The sequence below is a fragment of the Taudactylus pleione genome, unplaced genomic scaffold, assembly GCF_031769625.1.
Source record: "Taudactylus pleione unplaced genomic scaffold, aTauple2 ptg000386l, whole genome shotgun sequence".
Classification (NCBI taxonomy): domain Eukaryota; kingdom Metazoa; phylum Chordata; class Amphibia; order Anura; family Myobatrachidae; genus Taudactylus; species Taudactylus pleione.
The window spans coordinates 7,168,029-7,187,446 of NW_028284787.1; the positions used below are offsets into that span (position 1 = coordinate 7,168,029).

The 19,418-nt window shown below is 39.3% G+C and overlaps 1 protein-coding gene across 1 annotated transcript in view; it reads right to left on the reverse strand.

Moving 5' to 3' along the window:
- Positions 1 to 218: 218 nt before the first annotated feature.
- LOC148507711 (sodium-dependent neutral amino acid transporter B(0)AT3-like) overlaps positions 219 to 19,418 on the reverse strand; it is a 136,787-nt gene continuing 117,587 nt past the window's right edge. The window contains exons 12-13 of the mRNA XM_088445673.1: positions 17,925 to 18,087; positions 219 to 416 (exon numbers count right to left, since the gene is read on the reverse strand). Coding sequence (XP_088301799.1) covers positions 219 to 416; positions 17,925 to 18,087 — 361 coding nt within the window. The remainder of the gene's footprint in view (positions 417 to 17,924; positions 18,088 to 19,418) is intronic.

Below are 19,418 nucleotides of genomic sequence, written 5' to 3' on the forward strand. Positions count from 1 at the left end.
ACATTCCTGATTGTCATTTGCTTTCATACCTTACCAGATTTTCATTCCAACCAATCAACTAGTTGGCTGGTTGGATGTAAGTTGGTCTAGTGTGTGGCCAGCTTAAGACTTTGCCCCTGTGCATCAATTCTGTTACATAAATAAGGTAAATGATTCAATTTTGTACTGCGTTAAACATTATAGGCTAAACGTATAGAATAAACATAATTTTATTTAGTTCACATATCCCCTGTTGTGTCATATCCATTATTTTTATGATATTCTGTTTGATAGTTTTGTTTCTTTGTCAACTTTTTTTTTAAAAAGTAGAACAGTGCGACCAATGGGATGAACATGCATGGAATTGCCACCAACATAACACAAATCGCTACAACCCAGCCAGGATAACCTTCTATCTTCTTCATAGGGAATTTATCCTGTAGGAGAAGAAAACAAACATTATACACAGAACATGCAGTGTAATGTACTTATTTTATGTATGCTTTAGTTCCTTGCCATTAGTACACTGTTCTACATTTTAGCTCCAAACTACTTGTAAATGGGGCACTATAACAAAGTTACTCTTGGTTTACAGTCTTAGCCCAATTGGCAATAATAATAAACAGCCGCTAACATTATTTACCACTAGTGTCTCCCATACTTTTGTAATTTATGTATTTTGAATTTAAGACTTGTAACTTGTTAAAGCAGTTAGAGTATCACCTTTCCGTGTTCTATTATGCATTCTCATCATCAATCTTTTCACTATTATCATCTCCTTTTGCAATAGTTCTTATTCCTTTCATCGCCCTTTTGTATACCTAATTACAATAAATCATTTCTAATTTCAGGAACTAATATGTTCAGTTTGTATATCATTTAATATATATTTGATTTAGTTTATATTCATTTGATTCATCACAATTTTATATCAATCCTATATTCACCTACTGGCTCTTGTTCCTAAAACACCTTTGGACAAGTGTATTTGTCTCAGCACTCCATGGTAACAAGCAGCTGAGGACACCTGGGACATCCCCTGGAATGATCAGAATGAGATGTAGGGGAAATTCACTAAGCGGTGTGTAGGTAATATTGGCGTGATTGCTGTGTTTTCCGATCGGGATTTACTAAGCTCAAAGCCGCTGCAAAAATGCTGAGAATCCTCACTTTAGAACACAATTTGCTGACCCTATCTCCCCCCCATTAAAAGTACAGGTTGAGTCTCCCATATCCAAATATTCAGAAATACGAAATATTTAGAAATACAGAATATTTTTAGCATGACTGAGAAAGTGAAACCTTTGCTTTTTGATGGTTCAATGTATACAAACTTTCTTTAAAGAACAAAATTATTAAAAATATAGTATAAAAAAACCGTCAGGCTGTGTATACAGTATAAGGTGTAGATAAAACATAAATGAATTTCATTTATGTACACAAACTTTTTTTGATGCACAATATTATTAAAAATATTTAAAAAAATTACCTGCAGGCTGTGTGTATAAGGTGTATATAAAACATAAATGCATTCTGTGTTTAGATTTGGGTCCCATTCCCAGGATATTTAATTATAGAATGCAAATATTCCAAATTACGGAATATTCCGATATCCAAAATACCCCTGGTCCCAAGCATTTTGGATATGGGAGACTCAACCTGTATACAAATACCTAAAGAGGTCCTGATGTGAATGGCAGGTCACACGTGTATAGTGCCAAGAGTGGATGAAAACAGTCTGCCTGGTCAGCGTGGAAACTATCAGGCTCTGGCCCAGAGCCGGCCCTAAACATAGGCATTTTAGGCAATCCCCCTGGGTCTGCAGCTCAGCGGTGACGGTACAGGCTACGGCACTTACCGGCTACCTACCCGCAGAGTCGGCCTTAACAGCTGTGATGGCACAGCCAATTGCCATCTACCTACCTTCTGTCCCTGATGGCTAACGCATTCGGAGTTAAGCTCCGATCGAGCTGCGCTGCAGCGGTCAGAATGACCTTCTGCGTATGCATAGAAACTCATTCTGTTACAAGTAAGATAGCCATGGGAGGGCATACTGCGCATGCCCAGCTGTGGCAACTCCTCCCTTGGGTCTTTGCAGAGCTGACTGCTCCACCTTCATTTTCCGCCACTACCAAGCGCCCACTGTCAGGCCAGCAGACAGGAGCAGCAGCTGTCTGCTTGAGAGGGGCTGCCTATGACTGAGGTGCTAACTGTACTGGCATAGGGCCAGGGTGCTGGATGCATAGATAGGTTAGCCTGTCCAGGGGTACTGGATGACTGAGGGGTGTTGTGCTGGGAAAGGGGTGGGTGCATAATTATTGAGGCAGGGGTGCTGTGCTGACTGTGCTGGGGAAAGGGTGAATAGTTAATGAGGCCCGGGGTGCTCTTCTGGATGACGGATGCTGACTTGACTGTGCTGGGAAAGGGGTGCATAATTAATGAGGGCAGGGGCACTCTGCTTGATAAAGAGTGCTGAAAGTGCTGGGAAAGGGGTGCATAATTAATGAGGACAGGGGTGCTGTGCTGAATGATGGGTGTTGATGGAGCTGGGTAAGGGGTGATGTGCTGGGAGAGGGGTGCTGGGTGAGGGGTGCTGTGCTTGGTGATGGGTACTGTGCTGTGATCCATGCTGTGTTGGGAGAGGGGTGTTGTGATGGGTGCTGTGCTGTGATCTGTGCTTTCCTGGGTGAGGGGTGCTGTGCTGGGAGAGGGGTGCTGGATGAAGGGTGCTGTGATCTGTGCTGGGAAAGGGGTGCTGTGCTGTGATGGGTGAGGATTGCTGTGATGGGCTAGGGGTGCTGTGCAGTGAGGGGAGCAGGAGTGCTGTGAGGTTAGAGCCTGGGGTCCTGTGCTGTGAGGGGAGAATGTGCCCTGTAGAATGTCAGACGCACTACACTAATGAAAGAAGATAGCTGGAGGCTTTGTAATTGCGGTCTGCTGAAAAGGAACCTGACACAGAGTGAGGTACATCAAAATCCTGAAAAGGAGTGCCCTGGAGTATACAGAAGAGGCATACAGATGAAAAGGTTAGTGTTTTATTATAAATATTTTTACACAAGAAAGAATATGCTGGGCTGGAGCTGGAGATACATAAGGGGGGAATGAGACTGCTTTGGATGGGAGCACAGAACAATGGGGGAAGTGTAGCACAGAAGGACCACACCCCCTTCCATAAGGCCTGACCCCTTTTCAAAATAGGGGGGCACCAGCAAAAATCTTGCCTAGGGCACTAATTTGGCTAGTGCCGGCACTGCTCTTACCAATAAGAGTGGCCCAATTCACTCCTATGGCACCAGGACCTTTGAGGTAGTAGTGCCAGTTTATTGGATGCCTACATGGAATGAGAGGACCCTTTCTCAAAATTGTCATGTCAATGGGATTTTGTTGATTCAAGTCAGGAACCCTAGGACTCGCTATAGGTGCTGGAGTAAACAAAGCTAGATGGCCTGATTATGCTTCTCTTCATGCTGACCAGTGCTATAGGCAGGGACTGTTACGCAGTAGATACAGGACAGATGCAGGTATCAGAATAATCTGAGATAGCAATATTGTGTGGGAAATCTTGAACAGACTGTGAAGGTACACTGGAGTCAGTTGCCAGTAGCATAACTGGATCAGGGTGTAGAAATGCTGTAACTAGGTGCTATGCATAATAGAACCAGGTTGCAGGTGATGCTTGAACTGAATGCTATGCACAATAGAAGCAGGCTACAAATTATGCTGGAACATGTGTTCTGAATAGCACTAGTGCTGAATTCTGTGAGGCAAACTGGAGAATGTTTTCTGAATAGCACTGGAACAGAATGCTGTGAAGCAATACTGCAGTAGTTTTTCTGGATTATACTGGAGAGAAATGCTGAGAAGCATTAACTGAAGCAGGTGTGCTGGCACACACTGAGGCAGAATGCTTGTGAAACAAATATTGGGGACAGATGACTGGAATGGATGCAGGATCCAAATGGGACCAGGAGTCAGGGAGAGTAGTTGTCCTGGAAATGAGTATTCAGCAATTCTTGGTTTAAATAGGGCACCCTTAGAACAGATAGACTGGATGAAGCATGTGACCAGAGTTGCTGGAGACTGGCTTGTCAAAGCGTAATCATGTGATACTGTCAAGATAGAGCAGCCCATGATGCAGCATAGCAGGAACTGCAGTTTTACACATAAGTGATTACAGGTCTCAGGGATGCCATAACAAGATTTACAGAAGAGAGAAGAAGGTTATGTCCATTGGGTGGCTCACATAAAGATTATCATATAAGATAAAAACTTAGTATTTATTGGGTATGCTTTAAAATGTCCTTATGTTTAGGACAGGACCCAGCGAAATACTGGTTTAAAAAATAGAAAGATAGTGATAAAGAATATAATAAAGAATGTGTAATAAAATGAAAAAAACCCTGCTGTGTGTCTGTATTTTGTGAGCTACACAATGTACAGGGGAATATTAGGGTTAGATTCTGAATTGCATGGATAATGGAAAAAGTAGTGGTAAGGGTATATATCTATTCCACTTGTTAAGGTTATCGCTATTAGATTTAGCTATTATTGGAGTATAATGAGTTGATTAACCCTACTCCCTTAACTGGATACTATTAATATATACACATCAGATATTTGAGCTATGCACAAGATCTCCTATCTTGTCTATACCTCTGATGGTATATTTGTGTATATCTGTTATAATCCAGGATCAATATTTAATTATTGTCTGTATGGTAGTATGCAATATTATTGTATCTCACTACACATTTTTTGACATTTCCATTACCATCTGAGTATTCCAGATGAAATACGTGATTGCTGTAGTGTGAAGATATAAAGATATGCAGGAGGGCTCATTAGTATCGAGAAGTCCCTCTCAGCAGGCTAATGCTTTATTCAATTATAGTATTGTCTTTATAGCATCACATCAAACTGCATATGTTATTTATCAAAATATTTAACAGGGAGACAGTGTAGCAATTTGTAACTTTCTATTGCAATCCCAGTCTACACATGCAATTATCTAGCTTGTCCTTGTAACTAGGACCATTCCCGATAGCTCATTATTATTGTCACATTATTTGTTACTATTACATCATATTAATTAACAGATATGCAGCGCCGGCATGCTGACGCGTGTTTCGCTGAAAGTGAGCTTTCTCAAGGCAAGCCGATTGCCTCCACAGCCCTAAACTTTATTGATATTAAGGGACCAATGAAAACCTGTATCCCAATCACGTGACATGTTAGGCCAATAAGGTACAGTCTCTCATTCTCATTGACAGTATTGTACCATGTGATGATTCTATCCTATCATATCCATTGTATAATTCTCCAGTGAATACTCTGTGTCGTGATGTTATTAGTAAACAAAGATTATGGTAAATGTGTGTTGTACCTATGGCTATTAGACATTGTGGCTACAATAATAAGTGTTGACACATAAGGTAAGTATCCACATCTACATATAATCTATTTAATGATCACCCATTCATATTGGAAACAAAGACAAACTACCAGAGCAGTTCCTAAATGATGAATAAAAACGGATGTGTATTACATACGGTAATGCTATGTGTTATGTGTCAATAGAAGATATGGTGAGTATCGATATGTGCTTTGATGTCTTATACATATACAGTTCCGTATCTCTAAAATTTATTGATATTAAGGGACCAGTGAAAACCCGTGTCCCGATCACGTGACATGTAAGGCCAGTAAGGTACATTCTCTCATACTCATTGAAAGTGTTGTACCATGTGGTTATTTTATTCTATCATATCCATTGTATAGTTCTCTGGTGGGTACTCCATATTGAGATCACTGGCTTTAAGGGGGTGTTCTCGCATCTGCCAACCAGATCGCAATATTGTTAGTAAACAAAGGTTACGGCAAATGTGTGTTGTACATATAGCTACTGAACATTGTGGCTTCAATAATAAGTGTTTACACATAAGGTAAGTATCCACATTTAAATATAATCTATTTAATGATCACCCGTTGATATTGGAAACAAGGATAAAATACCAGAGCAGTTCCTATATAATGAATAAAAACGGATATGTACTACATACAGTAATGCTATGTGTTATGTCTCAATAATAAGAGGTATGGTAAGTGTCAATATTTGATTTGATGTCATATATATATATATATATATATATATATATACAATTCAGTGCATATTGGAGAAAGCATCTTTTAATTACCATAACGCAATCCATATGTGAATAATTGGTTCAAAAAAGAGAGAGGGTGCTAACTAATAATAAAGAATGATTATAATAATTATTAATAATTATATATGTTAATACTTTATATTGTAGACTCCTTTATACAAATATTTATCAATTAAATCTATTCAATAGTGTTAATATCTCAAAATACACCAAATTATGCTACATGTTTTATATCATAAACAAATATGTGTAGTGTTTGTCTATGTGGTGAAAAAATAATGAAAAAGTGTGATGTGGTTATTAAGAATTAAAACCATGAATAAAAATAATGCTAAAAAATTGTGGGATAAAAGATTAATATTTAATATGTGCTAAGTAACTGTGACAAACAAGGAATATATAAGTGTATATAGTCAGTATTCCTTAATTATGATTGTTCAATTATAAATCATATGACATGTTCTAAAATTAGTGAGAAAAACTTTGTGATAAAACCGTGAACAAAAAGAGATAAATAAAAATTGTGAACCTGTGAAATAAACAAAATTGAATCAAATAAATAAAATAAAGAAAAAACATTATTCTATAAATAATATAAGGGTGAGTCCCTTTAAAAATGGGGGTATCCCTAACTTACATCTAAATATAAAATTAAACAACTACCATGAGTTCACCCCCACCATGTATTCATGTGATAAAAAGAAGGAGAATTGATTATAGTGTAAATTTTCTTAAAAATAACATCCCTACAGCAGTAAATATACATAAATTAAATTAATGTTTAAAAATTCCTAAATTGCATAGGGATATGGAGCAAAAAGATTCCCTAAAAATAATCACCACCAATTTGATATACAATGATATTAAAGTGAATAAAACATATATACATATTTATTATAATGATACTTACTTAACAATATATGGATAACTATTATAAGTGCCATTGTTATTGGGGTATTCCTAAATTGTACTGAGGTATAAATCAAAGTTCTAAGGACATTCATCACTACTGTAAATTTGTGATGACGTATCAATAATTTTTTAATCATTCCACATGATAAGTGACGCTATCCTCCAAAGATGTAAATAAAAAAGTTATCTATTTAGAGAAAGGGAATGTAGCTATTGTATTCGTTAAGGCCTTTAGGATATAGGCTATCCATCAAAAAAAAAACATTTTAGTTTCTGCTCTGAGAAGCTCTTCATCCAAATTTCCTCCACGTATCCCCATTTGGATATGTCTCATTCCAAAAACCTGTAGTGTATTGGGGTTACAATTATGATGTTTGTGAAAGTGCCTGGCTACTGAAGTGAGTGTCTTAAAATTTGCCAAATCTCTGCTTGCGTTTCTAATTGTTCCTACATGCTCCAGAATTCTTATCTTCAAATTGTAAAGTGATTTATAATATCAAAGCAGGGTCAGTTTTTACAGATATCTAAGGTGTGTGCAGATGTATATATTCCCTTGTATTTGAGGTCTCAGGGATGCCAAAGGTGGTCAGCGGGGACACTAATGGCCATGAGATGACAGCACTGGACCCAATAATGGGGAATAGTACCCGATGTGACAAAAAGGATCTGAGGGACTGATTCAGCTTTGGACGGAATTGCAAAGCTGCTTGCAAGCAGCTTTGCAATTCTGTCTGTGCAGATATGCTAATGCACAAGAGGCATCATGCCTCCTGCTGCATTAGTTATCCGAGCTGCGTTGTCCAATGCAGCATCGGATAATCTGCGGAACATCGGCCGGCTGAGGTGACCCATGGGGTCACACAGCCGGCCGCCGCAGATGAGAGGAAGAAGTCAGGAAACCTCCATCAGCCGACGAAGATCCTGGCTTCTTCCCTCCCCCCAACGGTGGCGACACTGAGTGAGTAATAAAAGTGGTGAGCAAGCGATTGTGAGGGAGTAGTTATTTAATACGTTTTTTTTTTCTATGGTGTGTGTCCTGTTATTAATTTGAAAAAAAAATTGCAGGTACACTAGAGGTGCCAACGAGCCCTGTTTTTAAGTGCCATGATGCCCTAGCATGCATTTAGGTTGGGCATGACTGGACTAGCTGGAACACATGGTGCAACAACAAATTGCAACATTATTGCTTTTATTCAAACATATAAATTAACCCAACACTCCCACCCAAGGCGTGTGGTGTATAGCCCGAGTGCTATTAGCACAGGGCTGGTTGTTCCTAGGGGTAGAGCCACATTTTGTTTTGCTGGTCCCACTTTCCTAGGGAATTCAGTCCTGTGCTGACTGGCCTAGGGCTGATCAGCACAAAGGGTGGGGCCCCTACATTCCACCAGTCCTGGCTGGTAAAGCCTAGTGCTGGTTAGTGAAAAATAAAGGGGTGGTCCACCCAATTTTTCCACTACAGTCTAAGATTGCTAAGGGCAATATCATTTTAGGGGGACACCATTTAAAAAAAAAAGACTTCATGTATCATAGTTATCTGTGCAGCGCTTAACCCCATGCACCAGGAATATTATTTTCACAATGGAAAGAAAATAACTTTTTAATAGCTACCTAAAAATACAAGCAGTATTCTAAAAGACTGGGCAATTAAAGTTTAATGTAATAGTGATAGTATGTATTGAAATCAATGGCATTGTTTTAAACACTGCTATTTATTTTAATACATACCCAATAAAATTTAGTATATTCTGTCTATTATTGTAACTAACAAAGCATTTTTGTACCACTGTTAATGTCGGATGCATTTGAGCATTGTTATTGGCGCCCCCTCCCCCCATTTTTTAAAAAGGGACATAAGGTAGTGCACCTGAAAAAGGGCCATGGCTTCATGGAGAAGGGCCAGGGAAGAGATAGGGGAGGCCAGGAGATGCTGGGGATAAAAGAAGAAGAAGCTACTAGTGAGAATGATAATAAACAGGAGAGGTGACAGGCCCAAACAGCGCCCCCTGCCCTACTGTGCCCTGTGCCATGGCAATGCTCACACTACCCTAGTTACGGTCCTGACTGGCGCAATACTATATTACAGCACTAACTGCTTACAATGTATAGCAGTATCGAGTATCTCCATAGTGTTGTGTATATGCCTGCATGTTACTGTGATTTATCTCTGTGATACACTGCAACCTGCTCTGCATGGTTATTAAACAAACTGGCTACAACAGAGTGTATACATCTGCACACATATACAACATTTTTAAATACAGGGCCCCATATTAGAATTCACATTGAAATTAATATCCAGATCAGGGGTGCTGCCAACTGACAAGAGAAGTAACTAGACAATAATGTAAGAAGAAAGATTATGTCAGTATCTAGGCGCACATTTATTTATTTCTTTATTATAAAAACGTAACATTTATTAGATAATCTAATAAACGTTACGTTTTTATAATAAAGAAATAATTAAATGTGCGCCTAGATACTGACATAATCTTTCTTCTTACATTATTGTCTGGTTATTAAACAAAGCTAGTTGTTCCTCATGTGGACTAAACCTCCCTTATACACCATTGCCGTGCAGGTGCAGGTAAAGCAGTAAAGTTGTGGAAGGTCACTATTGATTCCAGGGATAACTCCCAACCCAGATGATGTGAATAGGGCCATGGTGACCATAGATCTAGCTGTAGAGCAGCACATGTATTCCATCATTCACGGGAATGTAACAGCACACAAAATGAGGGTGGCTTTGCAGACGTCTTATGAAGACAATGGTTTAATGACAAAAATCAACCTAAGGTGCACTCTATATGACGCTAAGCTAAGTGCATGCAAGAACATGAATGAATATATAGATAGGATGCTATCAGTAATTGACATCCGTAGGTGTCCAAGTAGGTAATGGGAAGGTTGAAATTGTGATGCTGCAAAATCTTATGCCAGAGTATTTTTTTTTTTTTAGTTTTAGAGTCATGCGCTACCAAGTTATCAATGAAGAGTGTATGGACCAAGATGCTGCAGTTTCAAAAATGCATTCCTGTTGAGATCAATGCTCAAAATTATTCTGGACTATCAAAGGGCACAAAACCCAAAATGCCCAAATACAAGTGTTTCAAGTGTCAGAAGAAGGGACATAAGACCTCACAATGCAAAGCTAGTGATTCTTCATCATAGAAGAGTGGCAAAAGGAATGAGTCAGCATTAAGTTAGCCGACATTTACCACAAAGATTGCTGGTACATGGACTCTAGAGCCACAAAGCACTTTAGCTGCAAAGAAAGTTCAAGTAATTAAAGTCATGTGATCCTGTAAATGTCAGGGAAATAGAACATAAACTCCTAAATGCCTGAAAGTTAAGTCAATTACTGTGCACTTGAGGTTAAAGGGAAAACAGTAGTCACAGATTATTGAAGATGTACTATTTGTGCCAATTCTAGGAACCATTTTGATTGTTATCAGTGTGTTGAAGAAGAACGGATTCAAGGTCCAATGCATAGAGGGACAGTGTGTTGTGTACAATAAATGGGAGACTGTAATTGCAACAGCAACCTGGTGCCAACAACTATACATCCAATTCTAATTGCAGTCAGGGCAGGCCAGGACAGAGCAGAAACTAAGATTTTTGGTACCCGGGGCAAGACAGAAATTTGGCACCCCCCCGCCCATCATAAGACGGCCTTTTCTGACATAAATTTAATATCCATCCCTTAAAAATCTTAGTTAAGGTTTCTTAAATAAAACCATCAAATGTCCAAATTATTTTATTAATATTACAAATATCGACAGAACATTTTACACATAATGCCACATATTGTAATGCCCTTTACACATAATGCCACATATTATAATTCCATTTACACATAATGCCCCCTCTGCAGCAGTGCACCTATAGTAATGCCCCCTGCAGCAGTGCCCCTATATTAATGCCCCCTGCAGCAGGAAGTAACCTTATAGTAATGCTCCCTATAGTACTGCCCCTTTAAGCAGTGCCCCTATAGTAATGCTCCCTGAGGTAATGCCCCCATAGTAATGCCCCCTGCAGCAGTGCCCCTATAGTAATGCCCCTTTCAGCAGTGGCCCTATAGTAATGCCCCCTGAGGTTATGCCCCTGTAGTAGTGCCAATATAGTAATCCCCCTGAGGTATTGCCCCCCCAAAAAAACAATACTTAAACCCCGCTCCTGCGTCCGCCACCATCTGGTCTGCCCGGCTACTCCTCGGAACTATGGGAGAGACGTCAGGTGCACGCACAGGAGGAGGTGGGGGGGCTGCCGGTTCACTATGGTAGAGAAGAGGCTGCGTCCCGCAAGCCAGCGATAGCACTGAGGAAAAGAGGCAGGGCCTCCATCCAACTCTCTGCTTGACTTGCGCTAGACACATGCCTTGAATGGCGGTCACAAAATCTGATTTCTAATATCCAGAGAGTAGTAATTTAAAATTGAGTATGTAATATTCCTTATAATAATTACGTTTTCCTAATGAACACTAAGGCGATAACATCAGAACTCACCTTTTATAAACAATGACATCAGAGCTCACTGTTTATACAGATAATATTTTTCCAAAGTTTATATATATATATATATATATATATAATATATATATATATATATATATATATATATATATATATAGTAACATCACTCACATTATTTATATTATATCAAGTTTATCCTCCACTACGCTGTTGTAATCTCTATTTATCTCTTGGGCCTTTATAAACTACTGAAATTCTTTTGATTTGCTCATTCATATAAAACATGCAATGATGACTTAAACATGTAAAAGTTCTTGTAGGGCAAGCTGCAAAGTGATATACTGTATAAATATATATATATATATATATATATATATTTGAGTCATTCCACGGTAACTCACATTACGAAGTGACGTAGCAAGTTATTTGCATGGCTATCAACAGCAAAAGGAATTTGTGAAATTAATTTAATTTACCAAGAAAATAATAAGACAGTTCATGCTTTAAACTGTATACAGGCATTACTAATTGCTTGCTATGTCCCTTTGTAAAGTGAGCTACCGTGGAATGACATATATATATATATATATATATATGTAATAAATATATATCAGTACAAATGTCCACACTCTGCGCAATGGTGTCCTGTAAAATGCAGACTTTTTTCCTTTTCTGTTAAGATGTATTGCTGCTTAATCCCAGTCCTCTTTATGCTTGAGGAAGGTATACACAGACTAGAATGCAATAACAGAGGGAAAGCGCAAACGTGAGAATAGTAATAAAAACAATGTTTAATAAAATCTGCTCACATACATCAAAGTTAGAAGTTTCACGTGTGATCTACTTCCAGAGGCAGTGCGGTGTGCGGCTGGTCGCTGAGTACGGAAGATGTCCGGCTCAGCTTAAAGACCTACCAGATCACACGCGAAACTTCTAACTTTGATGTATGTGAGCAGATTTTATTACACATTGTTTTTTTTACTATTCTCATGTTTGCACTTTCCCTCTGTAATTATATATATATATATTAGGAGTGAGCGGGTTCGGATTTCTGAAATCCGAACCCCCCCCTAGCCCCCCCGATCCGAGTCCGATTCAAGTCAGGCTCGACTTTTCCCGCCTGACTCGGATCTGAAATCGAGGCAAAACGTCATCATCCCGCCTTCTGAGTCTCGCGGGTTTTGGATCCTATATAAGGTACCCGCGTCAGCGCCATTTTCTCACTCGGCTGTGGACAGTGAAGAGGGAGGGTGGGAGTTAGGGCTGTGTAGTGTAGTGTAGTGTAGTGCTGCTGTTGTCCACTACTTCAAAGTCCATAGGGGCTGGCTGTGTTGTGCTGTGCTGCTGTTGTTAATAGGGGCTGTGCCCACTACTTCAAAGTCCATAGGGGCTGGCTGGACTGTGTTGTGCAGTCAGTTCTCCATAGGGGCTGTGTCCACTCCAAAGTCCTGTGCAGTGTCCCAGTCCTAAAGGGGTGCTGTAGTGTTGTCCAGGGGGTGCTCTGTCCATCAGGGGTGCTCCCCCCAAGTGCTAAAAAAATAATATATTTTCTGTGTTTGTGAATTGTGTGCGCAGTAGCCGCACGTGCATCAACAAAGTAGTGCCAAGCGTGCGCCTGTGTCATAAGTAAAGGGCCGTCTGGCTTGACCGTTAAAGGGTGCTGTAACCCCCAAAGTACACTCCAGTCCAAACCAAAAAAAAAATAATTTTCTGTGTTTGTGAATTGTGTGCGCAGTAGCCGCACGTGCATCAACAAAGTAGTGCCAAGCGTGCGCCTGTGTCATAAGTAAAGGGCCGGCTGGCTTGACCGTTAAAGGGTGCTGTAACCCCCAAAGTACACTCCAAACCAAAAAAATATATATTTTCTGTGTTTGTGACTTGTGTGCACTGTGGCTGCACGTGCATCAACAAAGGAGCAGCGCCAAGCGTGCGCCTGTGTCCCATAAGTAAAGAGCCGGCTGGCTCATTTCTTAAAGGGTGGTGTAACCCACAAAGTGCACTACTCTCCAGCAAAAATAAAAAAATATTTTCTGTGTTTGTGTGCGCTTTAGCCGCACGTATATATCAATATAACATAAATGGAGGACCAAACTTTCTCCGATAAAAATAAAATAGGGAAAGATCAAGAACCACTTCCTCCTAGTGCTATTGCTGCTGCTGGGAGTTGTTCATCATCCCAGAGAGGAAGTAGGAACATCACTACTTTTACTAAACAATTGACCCACCAACAGTCCCTAGCGATGAGGATGAAGTACGACAGCAGTCATCCTGAAGCAAAACGTATAACTGAGGCCTTGACTGCTATGTTGGTGTTAGACGTGCGTCCGGTATCCGCCATTAGTGCAGTGGGATTTAGACAATTGATGGAGGTAGTGTGTCCCCGGTTCCAAATCCCGTCTAGATTCCACCTGCATCCTCAAAGCAGCAGCGACAAGCATGCGTCTGTCTGTTAAAGGATGGTGACACCCTCAAAGTGTGCTACACAAACAATAAAAATATTCTTCTTCTTTTTTCTGTCTTTGTGAATTGTGTGGGCTGTAGCCGCACTTGCATCCTCAAAGCAGCAGCGACAAGCGTACATCTGTCTGTTAAAGGGTGGTGTAACCCTCAAAGTGCGCTCCACAAACAATAAAAATATTATTTTTTTTTTCTGTCTTTGTGAATTGTGTGGGCTGTAGCCGCACTTGCATCCTCAAAGCAGCAGCGACAAGCGTGCGTCTGTCTGTTAAAGGATTACATCGGTGACAGCATCCAAGTAGGCATGTCAGACAGTCCGTACCTGTACTGGCAGGAAAAAGAAGCAATTTGGAGGTCCCTGTACAAACTGGCTCTATTTTACCTGAGTTGCCCCCCCTCCAGTGTGTACTCCGAAAGAGTGTTTAGTGCAGCCGGGAACCTTGTCAGCAAAAGGCGTAGGAGGTTGCTTCCACAAAATGTGGAGAAGATGATGTTCATAAAATGAATTATCAACTTCCAGGGAGACCAGCCTCCAGAACGTACAAAGGGACCTGTGGTTCCAGCGGGGACGAATTAATACTCTGTGAGGATGAGGATGTACACACTGAAGAGGGTGAGGAATTGGTGGATGAGGAGGATGAGGATGACATCTTGCCTCCGTAGAGCCAGTTTGTGCAGGGACAGATTAATTGCCAGCTTGTTTTGTGGGGGCCCAAACGAACCAATCATTTCAGCCACAGTTGTGTGGCAGACCCTGCCGCTGAAATGATTGGTTTGTTAAAGTGTGCATGTCCTGTTTATACAACATAAGGGTGGGTGGGAGGGCCCAAGGACAATTCCATCTTGCACCTCTTTTTTTTTCTTTGCATTATGTACAGTTTGGGGCCTAGTTTTTCAAACTGCCATCCTGTCTGCGACTGCAGTTTCACACCTAGATGGGTCACGTGTTTGTGCCGCCCACTCGCGTCGCTTAGCATAGTCATCCAGCTACCTCGGTGCAACCTTTTGGACATAAAAACACTATTGTGAGGTGTGAGGTGTTCAGCATAGACTGGAAATGAGTGGAAATTAAGGTTATTGAGGTTAATAATAGCATAGGAGCAGAAAAACCTACAAATTCTGTGATTTTAGCTGTTTTTATGCTTTTTTTCAAAAAAATACAGATCCAAAACACAAAACCCAGAACCCAAAACACGGAAGGGTGGTTTTGGCAAAACCAATCCAGATCCAAAACACGAAGAAAGATCCAGATCCAAAACCAAAACACAAAACACGAAAAGTGGCCGGTGCACACCCCTAATATATATACATATATTTATATACATATATATATATATGTATACATATATCTTTCATGGACAAACATCATCTTCCATGGACTTTTGTCCAGGAATGAAGATGATTCCCCATGAAAGATGACGTTTTGCCTCTTTCTGAGACCCGTTTTTTGGCTGGAAAAATCCGAACTTGGTGGGATAATTTGAACCTAACGAGCCTGCACATCTCTAATATATGTATATATATATATATATATATATACAGTCAGGTGCATAAATATTGGGACATTGTCAGAATTTTCATATTTTGGCCTCTATTCACCACCACAATGGCTTTGAAATGAAACAAACAAGATGTGCTTTAACTGCAGACTTTCAGATTTAATTTGAGAGTAATTACATCCAAATCAGGTGAACGGTGTAAGAATTACAACGGTTTCTATATGTGCCTCCCACTTTTTAAGGGGCCAAAAGTAATGTGACAAACTAAACAATCCTAAATCTAACTTTCACTTTTTAATACTTTGTTGCAAATCCTTTGCAGGCAATTACAGCCTGAAGTCTGGAACGCATAGACATCACCAGACGCTGGGTTTCATCCCTGGTGATGCTCTGCCAGGTCTCTACTGCAAATACCTTCAGTTCCTGTTTGTTCTTGGGGCATTTTCACTTCAGTTTTGTCTTCATCAAGTGAAATGCATGCTCAATCAGATTCAGGTCAGGGGATTGACTTGGCCATTGCATAACATTCCACTTTTTAGCCTTAAAAAACTCTTTGGTTGCTTTTGCAGTATGCTTCGGGTCATTGTCCATCTGCCTAAATATGAGCATATAATATTGCCCAAAACACTTCAGAATTAATTCTGCTGATTTTGTCAGCAGTCACATCATCAATAAATACAAGGGAACCAGTTCCATTGGCAGCCATACATGCCCACGCCATGACACTACCACCACCATGCTTCACTGATGAGGCGGTATGTTTTGGATCATGAGCAGTTCCTTTCCTTCTCCATACTCTTCTCTTCCCATCACTCTGGTACAAGTTGATCTTTGTCTCATCTGTCCATAGTATGTTGTTCCAGAACGGTAATGGCTTTTTTAGATGTTGTTTGGCAAACTCTAATCTGGTCTTCCTGTTTTTGAGGCTCACCAATGGTTTAAATCTTGTGTTGAACCCTCTATATTCACTCTTGTGAAGTCTTCTCTTGATTGTTGACTTTGACACATATACACCTACCTCCTGGAGAGTGTTTTTGATTTGGCCAACTGTTGTGAAGGGATTTTTCTTCTCCAGGGAGATAATATTTTGTCATCCACCATAGTTGTTTTCCGTGGTCTTCCGGGTCTTTTGGTGTTGCTGAGCTCTCCGTTGCGTTCTTTCTTTTTAAGAATGTTTCAAACAGTTGATTTGGCCACACCTAAGGTTTTTGCTATCTCTCTGATGGGTTTGTTTTGATTCCTCAGCCTAATGATGGCTTGTTTCACTGATAGTGACAGCTCTTTGGATCTCATATTGAGAGTCGACAGCAACTGATTCCAAATGCAAATGTCACACCTAGAATCAACTCCAGACCTTTTACCTGCTTAATTGATAATGAAATAACGAGGGAATATCCCACACCTGTCCATGAAATAGCTTTTGGGTTGATAGTCCCATTACTTTTGGCCACTTAAAAAGTGGGAGGCACATATAGAAACCGTTGTAATTCTTGCACCATTCACCTGATTTGGATGTAACTACCCTCAAATTAAATCTGAAAGTCTGCAGTTAAAGCATATCTTGTTTGTTTCATTTCAAAGCCATTGTGGTGGTGAATAGAGGCCAAAATATGAAAATTCTGATAATGTCCCAATATTTATGCACCTGACTGTATATATATATATATATATATATATATATATATGTGTGTATATATATATATATATATGTATATATATATATATATATATATACACATTTTGAATAAACAATAGACATATATAGATATATATGAATGCAATAAACCACAATGACTCATATGAAGATATCAGGGGCGTAATTTGTCAAACATTAATTCAAATTTTAAAAAAAGTGTGAAAAAGTAACAGTTGATTTTGGCACTGACGTGATGTACCATGACCATGGTGTGACCTTACATTGTTTAATTGTTTCACATTGTTAAAGGTTAAGGAACATGACATTGGGCCTGATTTAGCAAGTATCACAACTGCAATTATGCACGCAATCGGCCAATTGTTGCATTCTGCGCATGCGTATGTACTGCAGTGCGCGAACCAGCCACTGTGATCGGGATTGCAGTGACTACGCAGAGTGATTGACAGGAAGTGCCGTTCGGGGGGAGGTGACGGGGGGGTGGTCAGTGAATCGCAGGCATTCCAGAACGTTTAAACGGCATTACAGAGGCGTGCATAAATTAGCTATTACAGTGCCATACGCAGCTTGGGCTCTCACTGAGTACTGGCAGGTTAGCAATTTCTGCGTAAGGTCAGACCTTGTGCAAGTGTGCGTGAGACTGCGATGGTAATCGATGTTACCAATGGTTTTGCAGTCTTGCGAAGTAGTACAGATGTGTGTAAGGTAAGGTGGGTGTCCTTATGTTGTGCTGTGTCAATTTCAGTTTCTATCCCACTATCTTTTATATGATTAAATATTTACTTACATAGTTAGGATTCCAGGTTTCATAGGTCAAAGGGGTTGAAAACTGAACGACTATGTATGATAAGAATACAGCTACCATTAGTAATGGACTAATAAATCTCCATGTTGCCTGCCAGTAAATATTTGGACGCCTCCCAGTCATCCATTTTATATCTTCACTGAACCTTGATAAACAAAATGTTATTAAACACAATTATTCAATAGCAAACAAGCAAAAATTATTCAATAGCAAACAAGTTGTAAACTTATTACATGTTATGTTGATCTATCTAAATACAGGATATCAAAGCAAATTAACCACTTGCCTGACATGGTTGCATCAGATGAAACAATGCCAAGCTGGGCTATCCTTGACATGGTCTAATCTGATGCGATTGCGTCAGAAATGCCCACCAGCGGCTGCTGGAAAGTAATCTTCTGGCAATCATGTAAAATAACTTATTTAAACCTGATTCCCTTTAAATGTATTACCAAATCATCATAATTTGTTAGTAAAATTAGACTGAATCAGGTTTAAATAGCTACTATTTACATAATTTGCTAATAAAAAAATCAACAATTTTGCGGACATTTTTTAAAAAATATTAGCCAGTTAAGTGGTTAAGACATGATAATGTAAGGTACCCAATAAAATATTGAGATCCAAACATGTGAGTATATATATATTGGAGACCTTGAAAATAAAAAAAATTAAATTCACCTCAAGCAGTAGCCACTCTGACATATATGATTGTTCTATAAACCAATTTACAGTACATGTACCAAGGAAATTGTCCAGTATTAAACAGAATGTGCCATTCTAGATAATAAAACATAATTCTCTATCTGGTCCAATTAAAAAAAGCATATAAAAATACATTTGAACTGCAGCTTCTACAGAATTCATATGCAAATCAAATATTTATTTCTAACACAGAGAATTTAGTTTTGCAAGGCGAATAAAGTATCTAAAACATTAAACTATTATCTATTTGCTGAATACAGAGGTGTTCAGAAGACAGGCAACGTTCTGGCACAATTGCAATAAAATAAATTAAAGCGAATTTGGACCACAGCTACCACCAGTATTTTTGAAAAAAAAAAAGTGTTTAGAAGACAGATATAAATTAGATTCTGACATTATAAACCATTCATACATGCTGAAATATTTATTTGAATGAATAAATATCTTTTATGTCTTCATTTATTATTCCCAAACAGTATTCATATATTTGTTTTGTTTCAATATACAACAAAATTATTGGATAGTTCCTGTTATTGAGATTCTTTAGAGGATGGTGTATATTTCCAGATTAGAAATTGAATGTTCGTATTTTGACATTTTAAGGTGATAACTTTGTTTTATAGATGCATCAATTTATTAGCGTATCAATGTCTGCACAATGGCGCTCATGTAGTTTTGGACGCAGTTTACACCAAAAACCTATGTGTATATTGTGTCCATGAACAATACACAATTAGTGTAATATGATGGGCCGCAGATAAGCTTGTGACT